At 49.6% G+C, this 27567-nt stretch overlaps 1 protein-coding gene across 1 annotated transcript; it reads right to left on the reverse strand.

Moving 5' to 3' along the window:
* Window positions 1–8988: 8988 nt before the first annotated feature.
* Window positions 8989–21348, reverse strand: ERP29 (endoplasmic reticulum protein 29). Its single transcript, XM_060249840.1, has 3 exons — window positions 21182–21348; window positions 17337–17475; window positions 8989–10379 (listed from the first exon to the last, which is right to left on the reverse strand). Exons 1-3 carry the CDS (start codon window positions 21302–21304, stop codon window positions 9877–9879), a joined length of 765 nt encoding a protein of 254 aa, XP_060105823.1. The 5' UTR covers window positions 21305–21348; the 3' UTR covers window positions 8989–9876.
* Window positions 21349–27567: the final 6219 nt, after the last annotated feature.

A 27567-nucleotide genomic window follows, 5' to 3' on the forward strand; every position in this document is an offset into this window, starting at 1 on the left:
AGCCGCAAGCGGCCCGGCAGCCGCCTCCCTCCCCTCCCCTCCCCTCCCCTCGCCCGCCTTCCCCGCCCAGCGCCCGCCCAGCCCGGGGAGGAGAGCAGAGGCGAGGAGAGGAGAGGAAGGCGCCCCCAGCTGGGCGCGCAAGGGAAGGTCTCCCGGCCAACTCTCCCGCCGCCTGGCACCTGGAGCAGCCCAGCCAATCAGCCCCCCCCCCTCCGCCCCCGGGCACCGCCACGGCTGAGCCAGCCCGGGTTGCCAATCCCCAGGTGGGGCAGGCAATGGAAGTTCAACACAGTTTATAGTACCCTGTTGCATTCTGGCCCACTGCCTACCAGCTAGTATAGCTCTGCTCAGCTCTGTATGGCTTTGCTCCCTTTGCCGGATTCCTCGTCTGATGAAGTGTGCTGAAGAGCACGTGAAAGCTGTCGTTCTCAATAAAAATGGGTTGGTCTTAAAGGTGCCGCTTGACTCCTGCTTCGTTCAACTGCTTCAGACCAACACGGCTGCCTGCTTGGATCTAGCCACAGCCTACCAGCTCTGGATGGCTTTGCTCCCTTTGCCGAATTCCTCGTCTGATGAAATGTGTTGAAGAGCACACGAAAGCTGTCGTTCTCAATAAAGATGGGTTGGTCTTAAAGGTGCCGCTTGGCTCCTGCTTTGTGCAAAGTTTCTAGTAACCATTTTCAAACCTTCACATATTTTAATGCTCCACGTTTTAAATTTTACATACTTCGTGTTATAAGAAAAAACCCAATTTAAATATGCATTCATATAGTTCATCTTGCAAATTTTGCATGCTTCATGTTGCGACACAGGTCCAATATTAACATTTCCATATTGCAAAAAAAAAAAGTCTATGAGCGCCCGGATGCAGCCAGGTTTTGAATCCAGGATAGGCACAGTGCTGGCATGTTTGAAACCGTACGCTGAAGTGTTTTGAGCTAAAATTGCTGCAAAAAGAAGGGCCTGCTCGACATTAAAATTAATTATAAAGAAAATAAGAGCAGATGGCCATCTAAAGAACAGCTTGCTGAATATATTCATAGAGGGCTATAGGCCAGCAAACTCCAGAAAGCTTGACCATCTGGTTAAATGAATCAGTTTGAACTGGCTGTAGCTCCTATATGAAAAATGCACGCACTTAAGTGTCTTGGAGTGATTGAGAGAAAAAATGTGGTAAGAAAAATCATGAACATTGGTCGGTACTAGTGGCTGTTACACCTGGAACATAGAAAGGCATTACTCCCGAGGAAGTCTACTGATGAAATGGGCCTATATCCGGGGGCTCATAGACTTTTTTTTGCGATATGGAAATGTTAATATCGGACCTCTATTACAACATGAAGTGTGCAGAATTTACAATATGAAATATATGAATGGATATTTAAATTGGATTTTTATTATAACGTGAAGTATGTAAAATTTAAAAATGTGGAGCATTAAAATATATGTTTTTTAAATGGTTACTATAAACTTTGTTTATCATCACAGTAGTTGTTTTAACTTCCATTGCCTGTCCCATTAACTGTGATCCCTTTTTCTTGCTACATCCCCATGTTGGAGGCCCCCCCTCCCCGCTTCAGGGGCATCAGAAAACGGGGGGGGGGGAGGGAGATGTCTCCTGGGCACTCCATTATACCCTATGGGGACTCATTCCCATAGGAAATAATGCACAATTGATCTGCAGGTATCTGGGGCTCTGGGGTAGGGGTGGGGGTAGCTATTTTTTGAGGCAGCGGCATCAAATTTTCTGCATAGCATCCGGTGTTTCTTCTCAAAACACCCTCCAAGTTTCAAAAGGATTGGGCCAGGGGGTCCAATTCTAGGAGCCCCCAAAGAAGGTGCCCCTATCCTTCACTCTTTCCAATGGAAGGGAGGCATGTAAAGGTGTGCGGTCCCTTTAAATGTGATGGCCAGCTCTCCCTTTGGAGTTTAATTGTGCTTGTCACACCCTTGCTCCTGGCTCCACCCTCAAAGGTACCAGATATTTCTTGAATTGAACTTGGCAACCCTAGAACCAACGCCACCTGCCCCTCCCTCTCTGTTGCACATCCCGGCGGGGCGGGCTTATTCTGCTGCTGCTGCTGCTGCTGCTGCGTAGCGAGGTCATCCCTCCCCGCTGGCTTGTGAGTTTAGGTCCCGCCCTCCGCCCTTCTCTTTCCTAAAAAATCCTGGACTGTGAAGGGGACCCAGAGGTCATCTAGTCCAGCCTTCGGGAGTCCGAGAAGGCTCCTTCCTGCGGAGCGCTGGCACCCCCTGCTGCAGGGTGAAGAAAGGCAGGCGACTCTCTCCGGGCCTCACCAAGAAATATGGACATATGAAGCTGCCTTATACCGAATCAGACCCTTGATCCATCCAAGTCAGTCTTGTCTACTCAGACTGGCAGCGGCTCTCCAGGGTCTCCAGCTGAGGTTTTTCACACCTATTTGCCTGGAGCCTTTTAGTTGGAGATGCCGGGGATTGAACCAGGGACCTTCTGCTTACCAAGCAAATGCTTTACCACTGAGCCACCGGCCCTCCCCAATGTGAAGCGGCCAGCGGGTGATGAAGGAGCTGCTGTCCAGGGGGCGCTTTGAAGACCCACCCAGTTTAATCCTGGGGTGTGCACACTTCTCCAGATACAGTGAAGTGGATTTCCTCAAGCCTGACATATAGGGAGAGAGAGGATTGGGGGGGGGGGGGTTGGGTCCACGCCCTTGGACCAATCAACAACCTCACCCCTTACATGTTTACACTGCAGTCAGCCCCCATGATGTTCAATGGAACTTCGTCCTAGGTAAATAGACATAGGAATCAAGCATCGGTGCAGCAAGTTCTTGCAGAAAACAAGCACATCTAAGTGAAACTGTATTTCCCATGCAATTGACTCTAAGGCCACTGTTCTAGAATGCTAGGCATTGCTCTGGAAGGGTTAGGTTGTGTGCTTGTGTATGTTCTTGCGGAAGCTTCTCAGATGTATGTGCTGTGGAAAACTTGGTCCTAGAATCCTAGAGTTGGAAGGGATCTCCAGGGTCATCTAGTCCAACCCCCTGCACAAGGCGGGAAACTCACAAACACCTCCCCCTAAATTCACAGGATCCTCATTGCTTTCAGATGGCCATCTAGCCTCTGTTTAAAAACCTCCAAGGAAGGAGAGCCCACCACCTCCCGAGGAGGAAGCCTGTTCCACTGAGGAACTGCTCTGACGGTCAGGAAGTTCTTCCTAATGTTGAGCTGGAAATTCTTTAGATTTAAACTCTCTCTCTGCAGTTTGGTAGGTTCTCTGCAGTCTCTCTTCTGTTTCTTCCAGCAGATGAATAAAGGGAGAGCTCACCTTGTTTACCAGGATGAAAGAAATGATGGCAGAAGGGCACTTTATTGATGTTCAGCTAACTCCAATCCCAGGAGGTTGGCATTCCTCACTGTTGTAGCAAAACAAAACGGCACTCCTGTGGCACCGGGAAGGTGAACCTTTATTCCAGCACGAGCTTTTGTGACTCACCCCTTCAATGCAATAAAATCCTCTTATACCCAGTTTGGTGTAGTGGTTAAGTGTGCAGACTCTTATCTGGGAGAACCGGGTTTGATTCCCCACTCCTCCACTTGCAGCTGCTGGAATGGCCTTGGGTCAGCCATAGTTCTTTTATCTGGGAGAACCGGGTTTCATTCCGCACTCCTCCACTTGCAGCTGCTGGAAAGGCCTTGGGTCAGCCATAGCTCTCTTATCTGGGAGAACTGGGTTGGATTCCCCACTCCTCCACTTGCAGCTGCTGGGATGGCCTTGAGTCAGCCATGGCTTTTGCAAGAGTTGTCCTTGAAAGGGCAGGTGCTGTGAGAGCCCTCTCAGCCCACCCACCTCACAGGGTGTCTGTTGTGAGGGGAGAAGATAGAGGGGAGAAGATAGGAGTCTCTGATTCAGAGAGAAGGTCGGGGTATAAATCTGCAGTCTTCTTCTCCACTCCTCCACTTTTAGCTGCTGGAATGGCCTTGGGTCAGCCATAGTTCTCTTATCTGGGAGAACCGGGTTTGATTCCCCACTCCTCCACTTGCAGCTGCTGGAATGGCCTTGGGTCAGCCATAGTTCTCTTATCTGGGAGAACCGGGTCTCATTTTGCACTCCTCCACTTGCAGCTGCTGGAAAGGCCTTGGGTCAGCCATAGCTCTCTTATCTGGGAGAACTGGGTTGGATTCCCCACTCCTCCACTTGCACTGCTGGGATGGCCTTGAGTCAGCCATGGCTTTTGCAAGAGTTGTCCTTGAAAGGGCAGGTGCTGTGAGAGCCCTCTCAGCCCCACCCACCTCACAGGGTGTCTGTTGTGAGGGGAGAAGATAGAGGAGATTGTAAGCTGCTCTGAGTCTCTGATTCAGAGAGAAGGGCGGGGTATAAATTTGCAGTCTTCTTCTTCTCCACTCCTCCACTTTTAGCTGCTGGAATGGCCTTGGGTCAGCCATAGCTCTCACAGGAGTTGTCTTTAAAAGGGCAGCTGCTGTGAGAGCCCTCTCAGCCCCACCCACCTCGCAGGGTGTCTGTTGTGGGAGAGAAGATATAGGAGATTGTAAGCCGCTCTGATTCTCTGATTCAGAGAGAAGGGCGGAGTATAAATCTGCAGTCTTCTTCTTTTCCACTCCTCCTCTTGCAGCTGCTGGAATGGCCTTGGGTCAGCCAGAGCTCTGGCAGAGGCTGTCTTCGAAAGGGCAGCTGCTGTGAGAGCCCTCTCAGCCCCACCCACCTCACAGGGTGTCTGTTGTGAGGGGAGAAGACATAGGAGATTGTAAGCAGCTCTGAGTCTCTGATTCAGAGAGAAGGGCGGAGTATAAATCTGCAGTCTTCTTCTTTTCCACTCCTCCTCTTGCAGCTGCTGGAATGGCCTTGGGTCAGCCAGAGCTCTGGCAGAGGCTGTCTTCGAAAGGGTAGCTGCTGTGAGAGCCCTCTCAGCCCCACCCACCTCACAGGGTGTCTGTTGTGAGGGGAGAAGACATAGGAGATTGTAAGCAGCTCTGAGTCTCTGATTCAGAGAGAAGGGCGGGGTATAAATCTGCAGTCTTCTTCATCTTCTTACCTGAAGCAGGGAGTTCCTGCTGGGCTTTTTCGACAAAAAGGCCCCATGTGAAACAATGGTGATATCAGGGGGTGTGGCCTAATATGAAAATGAGTTCCCGATGGGCTTTTCCTACCAAAAAGCCCTGTGTGAAACAATGGTGATGTCAGGGGGTGTGGCCTAACATGCCAATGAGTTCCTGATGGGCTTTTCCTACCAAAAAGCCCTGTGTGAAACAATAGCGATGTCAGGGGGTGTGCCTAATATGCAAATGAGTTCCTGCTGGGCTTTTTTTTAACGAAACAAAACCCTGGATGGGATACCACGTGCCAGCAAAGGAGCTTCCAGGCCACTCCTCCCGTCTGCTCGCCAGGTCTGTTATCATTCCGCATCTTGCCCAGAAGTCCAGAGGACAGGAGCTGGGGGACGGGGGAGGGGAAGGCAAGAAAAGGTGGCCTTTCAGTGTTGACTCAACAGATTTGCAAGGCTGTGAAACAGTCCTCTATAAAAAGTCACCTTGGCCTTGGTTCAAAGACGGGCTTTTCTTGGAATTATTTTTGGTGGATTCCAGAAACAGACATGTTTTTGCTCGGGGTGGGGGGACCGAGCCGAATATTGCAAAATAGCAGGCTTTTTTTCCTCTTTAACAGGAGAGATGTTCCAAGCCAACAACAAAAAAAACAACATGGGGGGGAGTTTTGGGGTACAATGAAGCCACCCCAAGTCGGCTATTTGGGAGCAAGGAACACCCTGCAGACTCAGCCAGATGAGGTGGTGATGGGCGTAAAACCAGTTGCAAAATCTCCCAAGCAGCCCAGGGAACAAGCAGTGAAAAAGACTGCCCTTCAGAGGATACAAGCAAGAGCCCCGCGGTGCAGAGTGTTAAAGCTGCAGTACTGCAGTCCTAAGCTCTGCTCACGACCTGAGTTCGATCCCCGGCGGAAGCTGGGTTTTCAGCTAGCCGGCTCGAGGTTGACTCAGCCTTCCATCCTTCCGAGGTCGGTCAAATGAGTCCCCAGCTTGCTGTGGGGAAAGTGTAGATGACTGGGGAAGGCAAGGGCAAACCACCTCGTAAAAGGTCTGCTGTGAAAACGTTGTGAAAGCAATGTCATCCCAGAGGTCATGAACATATATGAACATATGAAGCTGCCTTCTACTGAATCAGACCCTTGGTCCATCAAAGTCAGTATTGTCTTCTCAGACTGGCAGCGGCTCTCCAGGGTCTCAAGCTGAGGTTTTTCACACCTATTTGCCTGGACCCTTTTTTGGAGATGCCAGGGATTGAACCTGGGGAAACGACTGGTGCTTGCACAGGGGACCTTTCCTTTCTTGAGAGGATACAAGCCAGCAGGTAACCAGATGAGCGTCTGTCAGTTTATGGCGAGAGGCCACCGCCCAGGTGCTGGGCACAGAATGACAGAGAAAGCCACCTGTGTTCACGCTTGGGAAGCCAAGCGCTGCGTGTCAAACTAAGAGGCATCCTCTAGAAATGAATGCGCAGGCTCCCGTCTGGTTCAGAAAATTAAAGAGCAAACCCTGTGATTTCGGCTCCCTCTTTTGGAGCCGAGAACGATTTTCTGCGGTTAAACAGACCCCCGAGTTGTTGGTCCTGGCAGGTGCTCAAAAGACACTTTCTGCTCATTTCACCTTTGATCTAAGAAGGCTTCTTTGTCCTGCTAAGTGGCGCATATACAAAGCACATGTGTATATATGCAGGGGTACCTTTACAAAAAAACCCTCAACGTCTTGTGCCGTTTCTGTAGCCTCCCTCCTTCCTCCTCCAGCTGCAGTCCCTGCAAGCCCAGCCATCTCTTGCCCCAGTTCTTCTTGAAAGGAAGACATAAAACACTGCGCTATAAGGCACCTCTGAGCATGTACTGAATCCCTGCCCTCACCATTGTTTAAAAAAAAAAATAGGGGGAGTGGTAATTTTCATGGTTTTACATGTTTTAATGTTAGCCAACTCTGAAGTCTTCGTGAGGGCAGAGAGGTGGGATATATATTTTGTAAAATAAGGGTGAGGTGGGAAATCATGCGTCGTGTTCAGCATTCCCTCTAAGCTGAGTTAGTATGAGCTAGCGCATGGCTTTTTAGCCTCCGGCTCACACATTTTTTTGTCTCAGCTCAGGAAGGACGGCCCCAGAGCAAACTAATCGACGCAGTCGCTCCCAACTTTAATGCCGGTAGCTCACAAAGAGAATTTTTGCTCACATGACGCCACAGCTTAGAGGGAACATTGGTCCTGTGCCTCTCTTCCCAAAAGAATTAAGGCCAGGATCCCCACCCCCTCCCCAAGGCTGTTAATGTTTGCACGAATGCGGACCTGGATCCTCAATACCCCTCTTTAGAAAACAGACAGGGATGGTCTATGCCTTTGGAAATCACCCCTACACAGTGTGCTGGACAGGGTTAAGGAACTATATCTTTGGAGAGTTCAATAAGCAGCTCTACTGATTAAAAAAACACTCTGCTCAGCCAACAGAGAAAAACAAACCCTGCACAGAGTCATAGAGTTGGAAGGACCCTCCAGGGTCATCTAGTCCAACCCCCTGCACAATGCAGGGAACTCACAAATACCTCCCCCTAACTTATGGAACTCACTGCAACATGTGATTTGGCGGCTAGCTTAGCTTTAGAAAGGAGACCCTGCTTAGTTTCCAAGAGCTGAGGAAAGTGAGCTACCCTGACGATGTTTTTTTTAGGAAGGGAATGGAAAACAAATCAACTAGTATCATAACGCCCCTTGATAAAACGATGGTGATGGCCCCTTGTGTACAACTCTGGTCACTGCACCGCAAAAAAAGATCTAGCATTGGAAAAAGTGCAGAAAAGGGCAACTAGAATGATTAAAGGGTTGGAACACTTTCCCTAAGAAGATTAAAACGCTTGGAGCTCTTTAGCTTGGAGAAATGTCGACTGAGGGATGGCATGATAGAGGTTTACAAGATTATGCATGGGATAGAGAAGGTAGAGAAAGAAGTCCCTTTCTCACAATACAAGAACTCGTTGGCACTCAATGAAATTGCTGAGCAGTTGGGTTAGAACGGATAAAAGGTGATTAACACATGGAATTCACTGCCACAGGAGGTGGCGGCGGCTACAAGCATAGGCAGCTTCAAGAGGGGATTGGATAAGCAAATGGAGCAGAGGTCCATCTTAGCTCTTAGCCACAGCTTATTGTCGGAACTCTCTGAATGGGGCAGTGATGCTCTGTATTCTGGGTGCTTGTGGGGGGGCACAGTGGGAGGGCTTCTAGTGTCCTGGCCCCCACTGGTGGACCTCCTGATGGCACTGGGGGGATTTTTTTGGCGACTGTGTGACACAGAGTGTTGGACTGGATGGCCCATTGGCCTGATCCAACATGGCTTCTCTTATGTGACACAGAGTGTTGGACTGGATGGGCCATTGGCCTGATCCAACAGGGCTTCTCTTATGTTCTTATGTGACAGAGTGTTGGGCTGGATGGGCTACTGGCCTGATCCAACATGGCTTCTCTTCTGTTCTTCTGTGACACAGAGTGTTGGACTGGATGGCCCATTGGCCTGATCCAACATGGCTTCTCTTATGTTCTTATGAGCTGAGCCAGTGGGGGATCCCTAGTTCTATGTAACAAAAACCACTCAAGTTTCTAGTTCTTATAACTTTGAAGACAGACTTGAATGTTTGGAGCAGTGGAACCTTCGCTCTCTGGAAAGGGCACAAAAGAGGATTTACAGAGCTCAGGGAAGGGACTTCAGTGCCAGGTTGTTCACTGCCCCCTTTCCCTGCCACCCTGAGTATTAGGGAGCTGCTATTTTCATTTTACACAAAACCTGGCAATCCCCAAAGTGCCAATTTGCACACTAGAGATCAGTTCTCACGTTTAGAGAGCAAATGTTAAGACTGGAAACAAGATCTTTGCATTCGGTAGGTCAACAAAAGTTCAAGGACGTTTGCTTTCCTTAAAACAGCCACAAAGAATCCTAAGAGAATGTTGTTTTCGGATAACCTTTATTAGCAAATTAAGTGCTGTCATAACCGGACCTCAAACCCATTTCCAAATACTGTTCAGTAAAAGACACGACCTCCCCAGTTCCGCCTCCTCACCGTTCCCAATGCACATGTTGCTCTGTCCAACCTTGTGCTCCCCAAAACACACAAAATCAGCCCCACTCCCGCTGCCCGCCCCCCCCGGGCCTCCTCCACCAATTGAACCATAGGCTCACAACTCTATGAGGTCGGCCATCTTGCACCCTCCTCTATCAAGAGCCCCAACCTTGTGAAGCTCTCAGAACCAGCCACCAACCAGATGAATTCAACCCAGCTTCAGTTCCTCCCACCCCTAGGACTGGAAACTGGGGGGGCAGCAGAGTCACCCAGGAGGCCAGACGGAGCGGGGTGTAACCTTATAAATGCAACCAATAAGAACAAGCAGCCCTAAGTTCTGTGGGCAGCCATCTTGAAATCCACCAAGTAAGAGAACAGGCTGTGTCAAAGCCTGAAGGCGGCCATCTTGAGAACAGGCCTTTAAAAGATAGCACCCATAAATACAGAATCCGCCGAAGCACATTCCCCCCACCCCAATCCAAGCAATCTTGCCTTTTCCAACAAAGGATTAGCAGACTTCCCACCTGCCCACCAAAAATGCCCTTGACTTTCCTAGGAATCTGTGGTCCCTGTAACTGTGGGAGAATGGAGAGCGTTTGGACCTCTTGTGACGGGGGACGCCTTCGTCAACACAAAACAGAAGGGCGACAGCATCTCTTGACGAGGACAAATTCTGCAGCCTTTTGGAAAAGGTGGTAGGGCATTTTTGCCTGTTTCAAGGAGCACCGGATGGGAACACGACCCGCTCTGACCTCTTCGCTCATGCGCTGACCCGTCAGAGCTCTTCTTTCTCATCCTTCTTCGTCTGGAAGGATGCCAGGATGTTCAGGCGTTTCTGGAGGTCCTCTTTCTTCCTGTCGCTCATCTTGGTCTCCTCGATCAGCTTGGTGATCCGGGACACCTCACTGTCAGCGAAGGCGTCGCCCTGGGAGAGGATTTTGGTCATGATCTTGACGTACTGATCGGATGACTTCTGGTCATGCTCCTTGGCTGCCGCCAGAAGCTTCTGGCCCTCCTCCAGGAGAGCCTTGCGCTCTGACTCTCGAGCAGTGCTCATGAACTTGCTTGCCAAGGTGTCAAAGTCCTTCAAGCATCCCGGCATGCCCATGTAGATGCCTTTGCTCTTCAGCCAACGTTGCAAGTCGCTGGCTTTGATTTGGCCATCGTACGGCAGTGGGTTCTCCAAGTCCCCGTTTTGGAACAAGTAAAATACGGGATAGGTGTCTTTGTCCAGCTTGTATTTCTCTCCCAGCTCCATGTTCAGTTTGTCACCGTAATCTGGAAAGTTAACCCCATGAGAAACTGTCAATAATTGCTCTACAAAAGCAGGTTTATTTTATTTAATTCATATTCCGCCCTCCCCACTGAAGGCAGGCTCAGGGCGGCTCACAGGTTGGGGGTCAAACAATGACTGAGGTTTGTACGCTTTAACTCTCTGAGTTGCCCAGGCAAGACCCAATTTAAAAATGACGTCGCTGAAGCCGAGCGTCTGCCAGGGTGACGCTGTGGAAGGTATGGACAGGTTGCAAAGCCCTTTAAATTACCTGCACAGGTAACAGGGTTGCACTGTACAAAATGGTTTTACAAACTTACTTGGGAAATGATTACGGACTGTGGTCTATACTATCAAAGATTTCAGGTTTTCACGGCTGGTAACATCATTAGGGTTTGTAGAATCTTTCGGGCTCAAGTACCGTGTTCTACTGGAGAAAGTTTTCCTTCCAGAATGAAACGTCTGGAAAGAAAAACTTTCTCCAGTAGAACACGGCACTTGAGCCCGAAAGATTCTACAAACCCTAATGTGGTCTATACTGCTGCATACATTGGCCATGCTGGCTGGGGCTGATGGGAGTTGTAGGCAAAAGGCCTCTGGAGAGCTACCGTTGGCCACCCCTGGGATAGAGGTTCCTGCAAGTTGGATCCTATTTAAGTAATTTCTGAACTGCTTACTCGAGGGGTGACATACTCAGTTGTTATGAGGGTCGAATCTGACATAAATGAGACCTTGTCAGCTGGGCCATACATGTCATAAAATATAATGCCAGGTAAACTTTATAAAGGACACAAACACAATTAAAGGGTTTTTTTTTACTTAAAACATGCTTAAAAGACTAGCCTTTATCACTGATAACTGACACCGTGCTCTGAATTATTGCATCAAAATCTGGAGACAATGTCTGTGTTGTAGCAATCCTGAGTATGTTGTTTAGGCGTGTATCTGCAAGTTGCAATCCTACTTTTATTAATTAATTAATTAATTAATTGGATTTATATCCTGCCCTCCCTACCAAAGCAGGCTCAGGGTGGCTCACAGCAATAAAACAAGAACGATAAGAACAGTTTTGATTTGCTGACATTCATTACAGAAATCTCATGGTCAATGCTTTGAGCCTAAGACCCAGAGAAAAATATGAAATGGCTGGGCATTGCAAGCTTTTGTACATAAGTTGTTTCATGTGCTGGCCAGCCAGTGGTGAAAATAGAGGCTTTGCTCTATAGATTGACTGAGCAAGCCTTGCAAAGCAAGCTGTGATGCAGAAGGAAGCAAGAGAGGGAGAAAGAAGCAGGCAACAGTGAGTTGCTCGGGGGTCTGATAGGAGCCCTCTGGGGGCCTGATCCGGCCCACATGTTTGACACCCCTGGCTTACTCTATCATGTGAATACTTATGCTCTCCTTCATTTTTTCCTAGCGATTCCAGACTTCTAAAATCCTAAGGCACTGGTTATTGAAATGTCCCATTTTTGGTGACTGTACTGACTCACTCTATGCAATCCACCTTGTGTCCCTGTGAGCAAGGAGGCCTAGGAATAATATAAAGAAACAGACAGATAAATAAATGAGATCCTGACGATGCGTTGCGTCACACGGGGAAATCTGCCTGCTAGCATCGTCATTAAAAGTGGCGCAACACAAGCCCTGCCTGGTCATCAGGGAAGGAAACGGCATAAAGAGAGGAATGCCACTCACTCAAAGAAGCAGAAGAAGACAACATTGGATTTATAATCCGCCCTCCACTCAGTCTCAGAGCAGCTCACAATCTCCTTTACCTCCCCCCCCCCACAACAGGCACCCTGTGAGGTGGGTGGGGCTGGAGAGGGCTCTCACAGCAGCTGCCCTTTCAGGGACAACCTCTGCCATAGCCATGCCTGACCCAAGGCCATTCCAGCAGCTGCAAGTGAAGAAGAAGACTGTAGATTTATGCCCTGCCCTTCTCTCTGAATCAGAGACTCAGAGCAGCTTACAATCACCTTTATCTTCCTCCCCCACAACAGACACCCTGTGAGGTAGATGAAGATATTGGATTTATATCCTGCCCTCCACTCCGAAGAGTCTCAGAGTGGCTCACAACCTCCTTTTCCTTCCTCCCCCCACAATAGACACCCTGTGAGGTAGATGAAGATATTGGATTTATATCCCGCCCTCCACTCCGAAGAGTCTCAGAGTGGCTCACAACCTCCTTTTCCTTCCTTCCCCCACAATAGACACCCTGTGAGGTAGATGAAGATATTGGATTTATATCCCGCCCTCCACTCCGAAGAGTCTCAGAGTGGCTCACAACCTCCTTTTCCTTCCTCCCCCCACAATAGACACCCTGTGAGGTAGATGAAGATATTGGATTTATATCCCGCCCTCCACTCCGAAGAGTCTCAGAGTGGCTCACAATCTCCTTTCCCTTCCTCCCCCACAACAGACACCCTGTGAGGTGGGTGGGGATGGAGAGGGCTCTCACAGCCTTTCAAGGACAACCTCTGCCAGAGCTATGGCTGACCCAAGGCCATGCTAGCAGGTGCAAGTGGAGGAGTGGGGAATTAAACCCGGTTCTCCGAGATAAGAGTCCGCACACTTCACCACTACACCAAACTGGCTCTCATAGAGAATTAAAAGCCCATTACCTGCACAAATGACTGTACCTGCTTCAATGTGCCCTTTGCATTCATCCGCCAGTGCAGGAATACTTCTGAAGAACACAGTAAAGAGTCTGGTAGCACCTTTAAAGGTAGCAAATTTTATCGTAGCATAAGCTTTCAAGAAACACAGCTCTCTTCATCAGATGCAAGAGAGCTGTGTTTCTCGAAAGCTTTTTCTACAATAAAATCTGTTACTCTTAAAAGGTGCCACTGGACTCTTTACTAGTTTGCAGCAACAGACTAACACTGTTCACTCCTCTGGATTTTTTGAAAAACATGGCTTTCTTGGCTCAAGCGAAGGAGGTTCCATCCCGCTGAAGGAGCAGCAAACACCTTCCAAGAGCCAGAGGGGGTGAGGATTCTGTGCAGGGGAGGTCTCTGAATGTGGGTGGGGGGCCTGCATCTAACTCTTTCTCCATGTTCTGTCCTGCATTTTTTGGGGGGGGGGGGACCACACAGAGAGAAGGGGGAACATCTCTTCTAAACTGGCACCCAGTTGATGGGGAAAGAGAGACTTCTTTAATCACCTGGAAGTCGTGTCCCCTTCGAGCTGAGTTAGTGTGTGCTAGCTCACAATTTTTTAGCCTCCTGCTCAAACATTTCTGTCTTAGCTCAGGAAAAATGGCCCCAGAGCAAACTACCGTATTTTTCGCTCCATAAGACGCACCTGAGCATAAGACGCACCTAGTTTTTAGAGCCGTTTGTGTGAATTTAGAGGCATTTGTGTGAATTTTTTGCAGTATTCGCTCCTTAAGACGCACACACTTTTCCCTCCACTTTTTTGGGGGGGGGAAAGTGAGTCTTATGGTGCAAAAAATACTGTAATTGATGCAGCAGCTCACAGCTTTAACGCCAGTGGCTCATGAAGTAGAATTTCTGCTCACATAAGACTCCACAGCTTAGAGGCAGCATTGCTTAGAAGATGTTTAATGAATTGACTTCGAATACTGCAGGAGTCCAACATAGCCCTTTGCAACATAATACCAAAGTTTAGGATTTGTTCAGGACATGCACAAGCCTGCTCCAAAGCTTGCATGAACCGATCAGTTAGAATTGGGGGGAGCAAGTTTTAACTGTCCAGATTAATCCACTGATTGTTTGGATAGGAATAGTTTGTTGGCTATTGTAACTCTGCATGCAAGAGGATCCGGCAGGGAAAAGCTGAAGAGAATTCTCCCACTGGGGTACACTCAGCAGTTGGCTTCACCTTCCCATCTGTTAGATGCTGAGCCTTTTTGGCCCTTGCTTGCCTTGTTTCATCTTATAGAGGACCTCTCTGCTCCCTTTCACCTGGGCTTGCAGTTGTAGCAAGTTAGCCTTTTTCTTGAAGTTAATCTGCATGCAATAAGTTAAACGTACCTACATAAATAATGCCGTGCAAAATGTGCTTCTGTTTTTTGTAAGTAAAATTTCTTTCTCTTGTTACCATCGGAATCAGATCACCTTTGTAATTGGTTTGAACGGCATTTCCCCCTTAGCTGGGAATCGTGGAGGATTGGGGGTTCTGTAGAAAGGTTCTTGCTTCCAAGGCAAATTATTTTTTTTACACTTTTAACCTGATACTGTTATGGTGTAGGTGTGCCACAGACAAGGGGCAAACATCTGAGGCTCTTAACTACAGGCCAGACCACTTGAGAAGATACAGGACATGTTTACAGATGTGGGGGAAGCATATGAGTCACCGGTAGGTTGTCTGTGTCCTTCCATTGGGTTCTTCAGGGTGAGTATCTGAGGCCAGGAAAATGGCAGAGGGGAAGAGACTAATAATAATAATAATAATAATAATAATAATAATAATAATAATAATAATAATAATAATTTTTATTTATATCCCGCCCTCCCCGCTGAGGCAGGCTCAGGGCGGCTTACAGACATGGAAAGTGCCATGATTACAATAAATACATTATACAATAAAATACATTTAAATAATTTAATTAAAACCACAACAGTTAAGGTGCTATAATACAAGACAGTATATATCAGATGGCTAGGTGTCACTTCAGGATTCAATCTTGTAGGCCACTTGAAAAAGGACAGTTTTACAGGCCCTGCGGAACTGATTATAGTCCCGCAGGGCTCGAACCTCCACTGGTAATTGATTCCACCAATGGGGAGCCATTATTGAGAAGGCCTGCTCTCGAGTTGTTTTCAGTTTGGCCTCACTTGGTCCAGGGATTTTTAAGAGATTTTGGGAGCTAGTGCTCTCTGGGGGATATATGGAGAGAGGCGGTCCCTAAGGTAGACATGTCCTCGGCCATAAAGGGCTTTAAAGGTAATAACCAGCACCTTGTAACAAACTCGGAACACAATTGGCAGCCAGTGCAGCTCCATCCCTCCACCATTTTATTATATTTACAGTCCACCTTCCTCTGAGACACATGGATCCAACACAAGGCCCACTGAGGTTGCCACTCATTTCAAATGCTCAGATCTGCCTCATCTCCTTCACTCCATGAACGTTAAACATTATTAAATTGCATACATCAACACTTCTTTCCACCCCCCCTCCCCCAAATTTGTGTCAAATGTCCAGGGACCATACCAATGTAATAGATTTTTTTTTTTTTTAAATTGATTAAATGGCAGACGGTCAACCAACTAAATGTTCCTTAGTCCTTGGAGGGCTGAAGCATTAGAAATAGGACTCTGGCCCTTCCATGGGCAACAGATTCTGGACAAAAGGAAATACTTACTTGCACATTGGATGATTAAAATGTGGAATCTGCTGCCAAAGGATATCATGATGGCCACAGGAATAAACAGTTTTCAGAGCGGATTAGATAGATCCATGGAGGATAAGTCTATCAGTGACTAGCAGCCATTAATTTGATGTTAGTAGCAGCAAGACAAGTGATAGCAAGGAATTGGAAAGAAGCTGACAATTAATCACTGGAGGGATAAAATGAATAATATAATTATTTTGGAGTATTTAACGATGAAGATACGAAGAATGAACGGATTAAAGGTTAGGGAACAGGAGGAGGGGTGGTTTAGGAAGATGGTGAGATATTTGGAAAAGTTTAAACAATTTAAGATGACTGGTTGGTTAATAAGAAAATGAATGGATAAGATGTTTAAATAGAGTGATGGAGTTGTATTTGGATGGAATGTTAATAGTTATAAAATTATGGAATATTATAATGTATCTATGGCCTGGGACTCTCACAGAGGTGGAGTGGTGTTGGAATATATAACAATAACATTTTATTTAAAAAAAAAAAGACTAGCAGCCAGGGTGACTGAGGGAACCGCCGCATTCGGCAGCACTAAACCTCTGAATTCCGATGCCTTGAGGCAACATCAGGGAAAAGTCTCCGCCTCAATGCTTTTTTTAGCCCTTCAGAGGAATCAGTAGATCACTGCGTGAGATAGGAGGCTGGACTAGATGGGGCTACTGTTTGATCCAGCAGGGCTCTCCTTAGATCTTACAAAGGCAGCCTCTATGCCCTGTTGCTGGCCCTCCAGAGGAACTGGCTGGCTACTGTGTGAGACAGGATGCCAGACGACGTGATCTCTTGGTCTGATCCAGCAGGGTTCTACTAATGATCTTATCAAGGGAAGGCCCTGGCCTCTCTGGAGAGCCAGTGGTTAAGTGTGCGGACTCTTATCTGGGAGAACCGGATTTGATTCCCCACTCCTCCACTTGCAGCTGCTGGAATGGCCTTGGGTCAGCCATAGCTCTGGCAGAGGTTGTCCTTGAAAGAGCAGCTGCTGTTAGAGCCCTCTCAGCCCCACCCACCTCACAGGGTGTCTGTTGTGGGGGAGGAAGGGAAAGGAGATTGTGAGCCGCTCTGAGGCTCTTCGGAGTGGAGGGCGGGATATAAATCCAATATCTTCATCTACCTCACAGGGTGTCTGTTGTGGGGGAGGAAGGGAAAGGAGATTGTGAGACGCTCTGAGACTCTTTGGAGTGGAGGGCGGGATATAAATCCAATATCTTCATCTACCTCACAGGGTGTCTGTTGTGGGGGAGGAATGGAAAGGAGATTGTGAGCCGCTCTGAGACTCTTCGGAGTGGAGGGCGGGATATCAATCCAATATCTTCTATCTTCTGCCCTGTGGTTAGATCTCCAGAGAAACTGGTTGGCCAAGGTGTGAGACAGGATGCTGGACTAGATGGACCCTCACTGGTCCGATCCAGCAGGGCTCATACGTTCACCCCAGTTTGCATGACTGCCTTCAGTCTTGACAGCATGAGTGACACACGGTACAATCTCCAGGCCTGGCCTGAGCACCACAGTTGCCCCAACACTGTCTTGTGTTTCCCATCAGAAACATGTGACTCTCCTGCAAACACCTGTGTGCAAACATGCTAGAGCCACTCACCTGAAATCCCCACTTCAGCCACCAATAGGTCATCGCTGGACCCGGAGCTTTCAGCCACTTTTTTGAACTCGTCCTGCTTCTCTCCGTAAGGGTACTGCGTGTCAAATTTCACCAGGACAAACTTATGCTTTGGGATCACCTTAAAAAAGAAAAGAGGCAGAAGGATAAGCTTAAACAGACCACCTAAGCTCGGGGAAAGGACTGGGCAGGCTTCCCAGGGGCTGGGTTGGGGGAATACTTTCTGAGTCCCCATTTCCCTATCCCCCACAATCTAGCAGAGCTAACTGTGCACTGTGACCGTGTACTGAACACACTGTGTTCTAAGTCAGCAGTTCCCAACCTTTTTGGCACCAAGGACTGATTTTGTGGAAGACAATTTTTCCATGGAGGGGGGCACTAGGGTTTTTGCTGCACCAGCCCCCCCTCCCTGCCCCCCATGGGGGTTTTTGAAGGGGGGGGAACAGGGCTGCTTCTGTAGCCCCATGATGCAGAGTGGTAAAGCTGCAGTACTGCAGTCTGAGCTCTCTGCTTATGGCCAGAGTTCGATCCCGACGGAAGCTTGGTTCAGGTAGCCGGCTCAAGGTTGACTCAGCCTTCCATCCTTATGAAGTTGGTAAAATGAGTCCCCAGCTTGCTGGGGGGAAAGCGCAGAGGACTGGGGAAGGCAATGGCAAACCACTCCGTAAAAAGTCTGCCGTGAAATTGTCATGATGCGACGTCACCCCAGAGTTGGAAACGACTGGTGCTTGCATAGCGGACTACCTTTACCTTTACTTTTTTAGGTGAAGGTTGCTGCCACACTGCCCCTTCCGTCCATAAGGGACCCCGGCGGGTGAAAGGGCAGGTGGAGCTGCTCTACCTCGCTCTAAGGCTGCCTCTTCTGCAAGAGGAGGTAACCTCGGAGCAAGACTGCTCTCCTCTGAGCCCAGCTGGGAAGCTGGACTCGGAGGAGAGCACACACCAATGCGCCATCCTGCTGCTCTCAGCTTCCCGGGTCTGTGACCTGGGAAGCTGAGAGCACCATGACTGTGCGGCCCAGTTGCTAACAGGCCACAGACCGGTACTGGCCCAGGGATAGAGGACCCCTATTTTAAGAATCTCACAAGGTAAGCTTGTGTACTGGTGACCAAGCCTAGAACGAGGGGCTTCTTGAATCACAGAATCACAATCTCATTGGGCCACTGTGGCACACCTGGGCAATCAGCATGTTCAAAGGGTCAAGGAAGAAACTGATGGTTTCACATGCATAGTTGGTGAATATATGTGCGTATTAGGACCATGTGTGCATTTCGACAACTGCAGGCTCATTTGCTAAGCTTGGCACAACTTACTTGATAATAATGGAGCGACGCCAACGTATGTGGGCACCCTACAAAGCAATACACCCAAACACAAGGCCTCCGCCTCCAAGGAGCTTACAATATGCACAGCCTTGCCCACCTGTGCCTAGTTTATTCTAGCTTGAGAATCTACGAGAAGAAGATTCAGCAACTGTTCAGAGACCAGCCTGTTCCAACCCACTTCAGAGTTTCCTGTACTTTCTTCCCTGCCATTTATCTACAAAGTGATCAACTCCTTTAAGGTCAATGCATCATTTAAGCTCCTCCTTGTTTAATATGCCAGTCTCCCCAAGACAGCTCAAGGCTGTGCCTAGTTCCGAAACAGGACAAACATAATAATTTTAAAAAATTAATACAACCAATACAACATATAATTAAAAGCAATTCTGTATATGCCGGATCAAAACTGAAACTGACAACAGGAATTTCCAGTTTTATTTGTTTTTAAAAAAGGTCGGGCACCATCCAGCACAGCAAATACCATCTCTTATACTTAAGAAGAAGAAGAAATGGGGAGGCAGTGTGGCACAGTGGTTAGAACGTCATGCCCGGATCTGGCAGAACCAGGTTCAAATCCCAGGGCACTTTTCGGCAGAACCTTATGCAGGACAGGGCTTGTCAGGAGCTGAGCGGGGCAGCAGTTCCCCAGATTTGGGGCCGCCCCCACAGTTCCCTCGCCTGGGAGGCGACGGTGCTAATTTTCAGGTTTTGAGATGATTCACGCCATGTTGCCTTCATCCCTGGAGCTCAGGCACATGAACGCTGTGCAGGTGTAAAAGCAATCTACCTGGCCTCCCACCTAGTGATTCTAAGCCCACTTATGCATTAGTTCGTGTGCTTACCCAGAAGGGAAAGGGGGGGGGGGAAGCAGTTGGCACAGCCCCATCTTCAAGTCCTTGAAGGGCTGTCCTAAAGAGGATGGTGTGGAATTGTTTTCTGTGGCCCTGGAAGGTAGGACCAGAACCAATGGGCTGAAATTAAATCAAAAGAGTTTCCAGCTCAACATTAGGAAGAACTTTCTGATTGTTAGAATGGTTCCTCAGTGGAACAGGCTTCCTCCTTGGGAGGTGGTGGGCTCTCCTTCCTTGGAAGTTTTTAAAGAGAGGCTAGATGGCCATCTGACAGCAATGAAGATCCTGTGAATTTAGGGGGAGGTGTTTGTGAGTTTCCTGCATTGTGCAGGGGGCTGGACTAGATGACCCTGGAGGTCCCTTCCAACTCCATGATTCTATGAAAATGACATCACTTCGGGCTGTGATCTTTGCCTTCCAGCTCCCCCCCATCGCGACCTGCCCTTGCCAATGAAATCCCGCCAGGCAGGCCGGAGACCTCTGAATCCACTTGGACTCCAGCGATTGGTGCCTGGTGGAAGCCCCTGCCCCTCTCCTGTCCTCCCATTGGCTCTCCCACCCCCCTCCCCAAGAGACAGGTGGGCGGAGAGAGAATGTGCTTGTTTTTTGCAATTGCGAATCTGGGCAGAAAAAGGCAGGCAGCTGGAATCCCCCCCGCCCGCCCCCCCAGAACAGCAAGCGGCCTTCCCAGCAAAGGAGGAGGGGGCCTGGGATGCAAGACGTGGGGGGGGGGGGGTGGCCAGCCCATTCCTCCTTGCTGCGCTCTGCAACCCCCCCCTCCATGCACAGATTCTGCCCGCCTCCCAATAGAGGGGAGGGAGGGTGTCCAATTTTTAAAAAGCCTTTAAAAATACACAACTATATGTTATACGTTTGGTGCATGATCATACTACATCAGAGGCACGACCTTTGTCTCTGAGCCTTTAAATGCAATAATACAGGGGTGGCCAACGGTAGCTCTCCAGATGTTTTTTCCCTGCCCCTGACGCAGAGTGGTAAAAGCAGCAGTACTGCAGTACTGTGATCTGAACTCTGCTCACGACCTGAGTTCGATCCCGGCGGAAGCTGGATTCAGGTAGCCGGCCCGAGGTTGACTCAGCCTTCCATCCTTCCGAGGTCGGTCAAATGAGTCCCCAGCTTGCTGGGTGGGGGGAAAGCAGAGATGACTGGGGACGGCCATGGCAAACCACCCCGGAAAAAAGTCTGCCGTGAAAACGTTGTGAAAGCAACGTCACCCCAGAGTCGGAAACGACTGGTGCTTGCACAGGGGACCTTTCCTTTCCTTTTCCCCATCAGCCCCAGCCATTGGCCGTGCTGGCTGGGTGGCCAATGGGAGCTCTCCAGATGTTTTTTTTTGCCTACAACTCCCATCAGCCCCAGCCATCAGCCATGCTGGCTGGGGCTGATGGGAGTTGTAGGCCAAAAACATCTGGAGAGCTCCCGTTGGCGCCCCCCCCCCCCTGCAATAAAACCTGTATTGGAAAGAAAAGAAAAAACACACCAGGAGGAGCCCCCGCGGGGCCGCAGCTGCAACCCAGGCACGCCCCCCTCCGCTCCAGCAGCTCCCAGGCCCCCCGCCAGAGGGCTTGCAGCTTGCAAGGGGCAGCTGGGGCGGCTGCTGCATGCCGGGCGGGGCAGGGGCCTCCAGTCCTACCTTGTAGAAGGTGAGCGTGTCGAGGGGGAGCGCGCCCTTGGTGTGCAGGGCGGCGCCGCCGGGCCAGGCCGGGGCCAGCAGCAGGGCCAGCAGCAGGAAGGCGGCGGGGGGCGCGGGAGCCATGCCGGAGTCCGGGCGGCGGAGGAAGGAGCGGGGAGGCCGAGAAGCGCCCAAGCTTCTGCCGAGGAGGAGGGGCCCGGCCCGGCCACGTGACCAGGCGCGCCCTCGCTCCCGCCCCCCCCCCCCGCAAAAACTCCCAGTGAAAGCCCGCCCTGCCTCTCGCTTCTCCTGCAATGCGAGAATTGGGAGGGACCTCCAGGGGCATCTAGTCCAACCCCCTGCACAAGGCAGGAAACGCACCAACACCCCCCTCCCTCAATTCACAAGATCTTCATTGTTGTCAGAGGGCCATCTAGCCTCTGTTGAAAAACCTCCAAGGAAGGAGAGCCCACCCACCACCTCCCGAGTTGGAGGAAGGGACCTCCAGAGTCATCTAGTCCAACCCCCTGCACAAGGCAGAAAACTCACCAACACCCCCCCCCGCTCAATTCACAGGATCTTCATTGCTGTCAGAGGGCCATCTAGCCTCTGTTGAAAAACCTCCAAGGAAGGAGAGCCCACCACCTCCCTGGAAAGCCCGTTCCACTGAGGAACTGCTCTAACAGTCATAGAATCCTAGAATTGGAAGGGACCTCCAGGGTCATCTAGTCCAACCCCCTGCACAAGGCAGGAAACTCACCAACACCTCCCCCTAAATTCACAGGATCTTCATTGCTGTCAGATGGCCATCTAGCCTCTGTTTCAAAACCTCCAAGGAAGGAGAGCCCACCACCTCCCGAGTTGGAAGGGACCTCCAGAGTCATCTTGCCCAACCCCCTGCACAAGGCAGGAAACTCACAAACACCTCCCCCTGAATTCACAGGATCTTCATTGCTGTCAGATGGCCATCTAGCCTCTGTTTCCAAACCTCCAAGGAAGGAGAGCACACCACCTCCCGAGTTGGAAGGGACCCCCCAGGGTCATCTAGTCCAACCCCCTGCACAAGGCAGGAAACTCACAAAGACCTCCCCCTAAATTCACAGGATCTTCATTGCTGTCAGAGGGCCATCTATCCTTTGCTTAGAAATCTCCAAGGAAGGAGAGCCACCACCTCCTGAGGTGGAAAAGACCCCCAGGGTCATCGAGTCCAACCCCCTGCACAAGGCAGGAAACTCATCAACACCTCCCCCTGAATTCACAGGATCTTCATTGCTGTCAGAGGGCCATCTAGCCTCTGTTGAAAAACCTCCAAGGAAGGAGAGCCCACCACCTCCCAAGTTGGAAGGTCCCCCCCAGGGTCATCTAGTCCAACCCCCTGCACAAGGCAGGAAATTCACAAAGACCTCCCCTTAAATTCACAGGATCTTCATTGCTGTCAGAGGGCCATCTAGCCTCTGTTGAAAAACCTCCAAGGAAGGAGAGCCCACCGCCTCCCGAGTGGGAAGGTTCCCCCCAGGTTCATCTAGTCCAACCCCCTGCACAAGGCAGGAAGCTCGCAAAGACCTCCCCCTAAATTCACAGGATCTTCATTGCTGTCAGATGGCCATCTAGCCTCTGTTGAAAAACCTCCAAGGAAGGAGAGCCCACCACCTCCCGAGTGGGAAGGTTCCCCCCAGGTTCATCTAGTCCAACCCCCTGCACAAGGCAGGAAGCTCGCAAAGACCTCCCCCTAAATTCACAGGATCTTCATTGCTGTCAGATGGCCATCTAGCCTCTGTTGAAAAACCTCCAAGGAAGGAGAGCCCACCACCTCCCGAGTGGGAAGGTTCCCCCCAGGTTCATCTAGTCCAACCCCCTGCACAAGGCAGGAAGCTCGCAAAGACCTCCCCCTAAATTCACAGGATCTTCATTGCTGTCAGATGGCCATCTAGCCTCTGTTGAAAAACCTCCAAGGAAGGAGAGCCCACCGCCTCCCGAGTGGGAAGGTTCCCCCCAGGTTCATCTAGTCCAACCCCCTGCACAAGGCAGGAAGCTCGCAAAGACCTCCCCCTAAATTCACAGGATCTTCATTGCTGTCAGAGGGCCATCTAGCCTCTGTTTAGAAACCTCCAAGGAAGGAGAGCCCGCCACCTCCTGAGTTGGAAGGGACCCCCCAGGGTTATCTAGTCCCACCCCCTGCACAATGTAGGAAACTCAAACGCCTCCCCCTAAATTCACAGGATCCTCATTGCTGTCAGAGGGCCATCTAGCCTCTGTTGAAAAACCTCTAAGGAAGGAGAGCCCACCATCTCCGGAGGAAGTCTGTTCCACTGAGGAACCCCTCTAACCGTCAGGAAGTTCTTCCTAATGTTGAATTTCGCATCATGTAATGGTGTGGTGGTACCACTTATGCTTTGCTGCAGTTCTGGCTTTAGACTTCTGGTCTGTTCGACGTGCCCAATTCCTACTGCTCTGCTAACTGAATACCCCATCCTGCCATTCCTGCTTGACTCCGAATGAAAAGAAAACCTCAGAATATAAATAACGTCAATAATTAAAATTAAATAATGAACTCCTGGCTATGCTTCCACAAACTGTCCTGCATTAGAAACCATCATTTCTATGAAAGTTCATGGTCCCTCTTACAGCAAAATGTGTGGGATAAAAGAGCAAGAAAAATCGGCTTCGTTTATCGTCTGTAGTGCCTTTTTCATAGAATCATAGAGTTGGAAGGGATCTCACAGGTCATCTAGTCCAGGGGTGTCAAACATGCGGCCAGTTGGCCGAATCAGGCCCCTGAGCAACTAACTCATCTGCTTCCTTCTCCCTCTCTCTTCCTTCCTTCTGCATCTCAACTTACTTTGCAAGCCTTGCTCAATCGCACAGGAGCAACAGAGCAAAACCTCATTTTCTCTGTTGGCAGAGGCTCCTCACCCTCCTGGTTCCCTCGGGAGGGAAGGAAAGAGCCAGAGCTTCCTTTGCCCAGTTCCCTGGATCGCATGGGAGAGATACAAAGAAAGCACCTTTAAGACCAACAGGTGCTAATGTTTTAAGCATGTTTTGTTTTAAGGTTTTTTTTTTTAAATCTTTAGTCATGTTTGTTTGTGTCCTTTAAATAGTTTGGATCTCTGCTACCTAATCTTAAATAGAAACACACATGGCCCGGCCCAACAAGGTCGCGGGGAAGCTCTCCTTCCTTGGAGGTTTTTAAACAGAGGCTAGATGGCCATCTGACAGCAATGAGGATCCTGTGAATTCAGAGGGAGGTGTTTGTGAGTTTCCTGCATTATGCAGGGGGTTGGACTAGATTACTCTGGGGGGGTTCCTTCCAATTCAGGAGGTGGCGGGCTCTTCTTCCTTGGAGGTTTTCCAACAGAGGCTAGTTGGCCATCTGACAGCAATGAGGATCCTGTGAATTTAGGGGGAGGTGTTGGTGAGTTTCCTGCATTGTGCAGGGGGTTGGACTAGATGACTCTGGGGGGTTCCTTCCAATTCAGGAGGTGGCGGGCTCTTCTTCCTTGGAGGTTTTCCAACAGAGGCTAGTTGGCCATCTGACAGCAATGAGGATCCTGTGAATTTAGGCGGAGGTGTTGGTGAGTTTCCTGCATTGTGCAGGGGGTTGGACTAGATGACTCTGGGGGGTTCCTTCCAATTCAGGAGGTGGCGGGCTCTTCTTCCTTGGAGGTTTTCCAACAGAGGCTAGATGGCCATCTGACAGCAATGAGGATCCTGTGAATTCAGAGGGAGGTATTTGTGAGTTTCCTGCCTTGTGCAGGGGGTTGGACTAGATGACCCTGGGGGGTCCCTTCCAACTCGGGAGGTGGTGGGCTCTCCTTCCTTGGAGGTTTTGAAACAGAGGCTAGATGGCCATCTGACAGCAATAAAGATCCTGTGAATGCAGGGGGAGGTATATGTGAGTTTCCTGCATTGTGCAGGGGGTTGGACTAGATTACTCTGGGGGGGTTCCTTCCAATTCAGGAGGTGGTGGGCTCTCCTTCCTTGGAGGTTTTGAAACAGAGGCTAGATGGCCATCTGACAGCAATGAAGATCCTGTGAATTTAGGGGGAGGTATTTGTGAGTTTCCTGCATTGTGCAGGGGGTTGGACTATTTATTTATTCGGGATTTATATCCCGCCCTTCCCACGAATGGCTAAGGGTGGTTCCTTCCAATTCAGGAGGTGGTGGGCTCTCCTTCCTTGGAGGTTTTGAAACAGAGGCTAGATGGCCATCTGACAGCAATGAAGATCCTGTGAATTGAGGGGGAGGTGTTTGTGAGTTTCCTGCATTGTGCAGGGGGTTGGACTAGATGACTCTGGGGGGTTCCTTCCAATTCAGGAGGTGGCGGGCTCTTCTTCCTTGGAGGTTTTCCAACAGAGGCTAGATGGCCATCTGACAGCAATGAGAATCCTGTGAATTTAGGGGGAGGTATTTGTGAGTTTCCTGCAGTGTGCAGGAGGTTGGACTAGATGACCGTGCAGGTCCCTTCCAACTCTATGATTCTATGACTGTAGGAAGGTCTCATTTATGTCAGATATGGCCCTCATAACAAATGAGTTTGACACCCCTGATCTAGTCCAATGAGGATCCTGTAAATGCCTGGGATAAATGACCATGAAAAACTGGCTGTTTATTGTCTACACTGCACTTCTCATAGAATCATAGAGTTGGAAGGACAGCAATGAGGATCCTGTAAATTTAAGGGGCTCTTGCATTGTGCAGGGGGTTGGACTAGATGACCCTGAAGGTCCCTTCCAACTCTATAATTCTATGAAGGTCTCATTTATGTCAGATCTGGCCCACACAACAAATGGGTTTGACACCCCTGATCTAGTCCAACCCCCTGCACAATGAAGGAAAGTCACAAATACCTTTCCTCCCCCCAATGACCCTGCTTTGTGCCCAGAAGATGGCAAAACCCCAACTTTAAAGAGCTCAGCAGGGTAGGGAAGGCCGCCTTCTGGCTGCCACCACCCTGGCCCAAAGCACCCACCCACCTGTGTCTTCCTAAATAGCAAGCACCTTTAACCGTGACCGAAGAGCTGTGAGGACCCAGGCAGTTTAACAAGAACAACAGGTTTATTATAAGTCCTCCTGAGAAACAAATGGGTAATAAAACCTTTAGTGCACAGTGAATATAGAAAATACTAAGGCTGGTATAATGAAATTAAAGCCCTGACACGTCCAGCTAGACATTCCCTTCCTAATACCAAACAGACGCATCTCCTTGGGCGAGGGAACTCTTTCACTGCCTCCTCTGCACAGGGAACCTTTCTCCCTGCAGCCTCTCTAGAGAGAGCACACCTTCTCAGCGGCTCTGCTCACGACCTGAGTTCGATCCCCGGCGGAAGCCGGGTTTCCAGGAAGCCAGCTCGAGGTTGACTCAGCCTTCCATCCTTCCGAGGTCGGTCAAATGAGAACCCAGCTTGCTGGGGGGAAAGTGTAGATGGGGGAAGGCAATGGCAAACCACCCTGTAAACAAAGTCTGCCGTGAAAACGTGAAAGCAACGTCACCCCAGAGTCGGAAACGACTGGTGCTTGCACAGGGGACCTTTCCTGCTACAGAGCTGGCCTGTCGCATATGTCCAGAACAGGGAGATATCCAGGACAGAATTGCTCTATGCAGGCCTCAGATTCAATGGGAGCTCACAGGAGCACAGCTCCCGAACCTGAGTTCCACCTCCTTGTCCATTGAATAGTATTGCAGCTGCATAACAATCCCTGGATGAGTTCCACCACCTATTTTTCTACAAAATGACCGCTGGCTATATGTGTCATTGGGACAGATACCCTCCAGTAAAAAAAAAAAAAAAGAATGTGCGCAAAACTTGACTTTTCCACTTTGGGGGGAAATTTGACATTCACACATCCCTTCCCCTCTAGTAATAGAAAGAAATGGCCTTAACTTTCTGTCCAAATAAGTTAGGTAAGTTAGGGGAGGTGTTGTGGCTCAGTGGAATAGCCTCTGCTTTGCATGTCGAAGGTAACAGATTCAATCCTCAGCAACTCGTTAAAAGAAACAGGAAGCAGAAGAGGTGAAAAGCCTCAGGCTGAGACTCTGGACAGACACTGCCAGTCTGAGTAGACAATACTAGCCTTAATGGACCTACCCAGAAGGTAGGACCAGAACCAATGGGTTGAAATTAAATCAGAAGAGTTTCTGGCTCAACATTAGGAAGAACTTCCTGACCGGTAGAGCAGTTCCTCAGTGGAACAGGCTTCCTCCTCGGGCGGTGGTGGGCTCTCCTTCCTTGGAGGTTTTTCAACAGAGGCTAGATGGCCATCGGACAGCAATGAGGATCCTGTGAATTTAGGGGGAGATGTTTGAGTTTCCTGCATTGTGCAGGGGGTTGGACTGGATGACCCTTGAGGTCCCTTCCAACTCTATGATTCTATGAACTTCCTGACCGTTAGAGTGATTCCTCAGTGGA

Source organism: Heteronotia binoei, chromosome 11, assembly GCF_032191835.1.
Source record: "Heteronotia binoei isolate CCM8104 ecotype False Entrance Well chromosome 11, APGP_CSIRO_Hbin_v1, whole genome shotgun sequence".
Classification (NCBI taxonomy): Eukaryota; Metazoa; Chordata; class Lepidosauria; order Squamata; family Gekkonidae; genus Heteronotia; species Heteronotia binoei.

Bases quoted from the DNA above. Each gene is read 5' to 3' on its own strand.
- ERP29 (XM_060249840.1), bottom strand. From the start codon at position 21,304: ATGGCTCCCGCGCCCCCCGCCGCCTTCCTGCTGCTGGCCCTGCTGCTG. The intron at 17,476-21,181 runs GTAGGACTGGAG...TTCTTTTTTAAG, and splicing joins ACACGCTCACCTTCTACAAG to GTGATCCCAAAGCATAAGTT. The intron at 10,380-17,336 runs GTGAGTGGCTCT...TTAACTTTCCAG, and splicing joins GGCTGAAGTGGGGATTTCAG to ATTACGGTGACAAACTGAAC.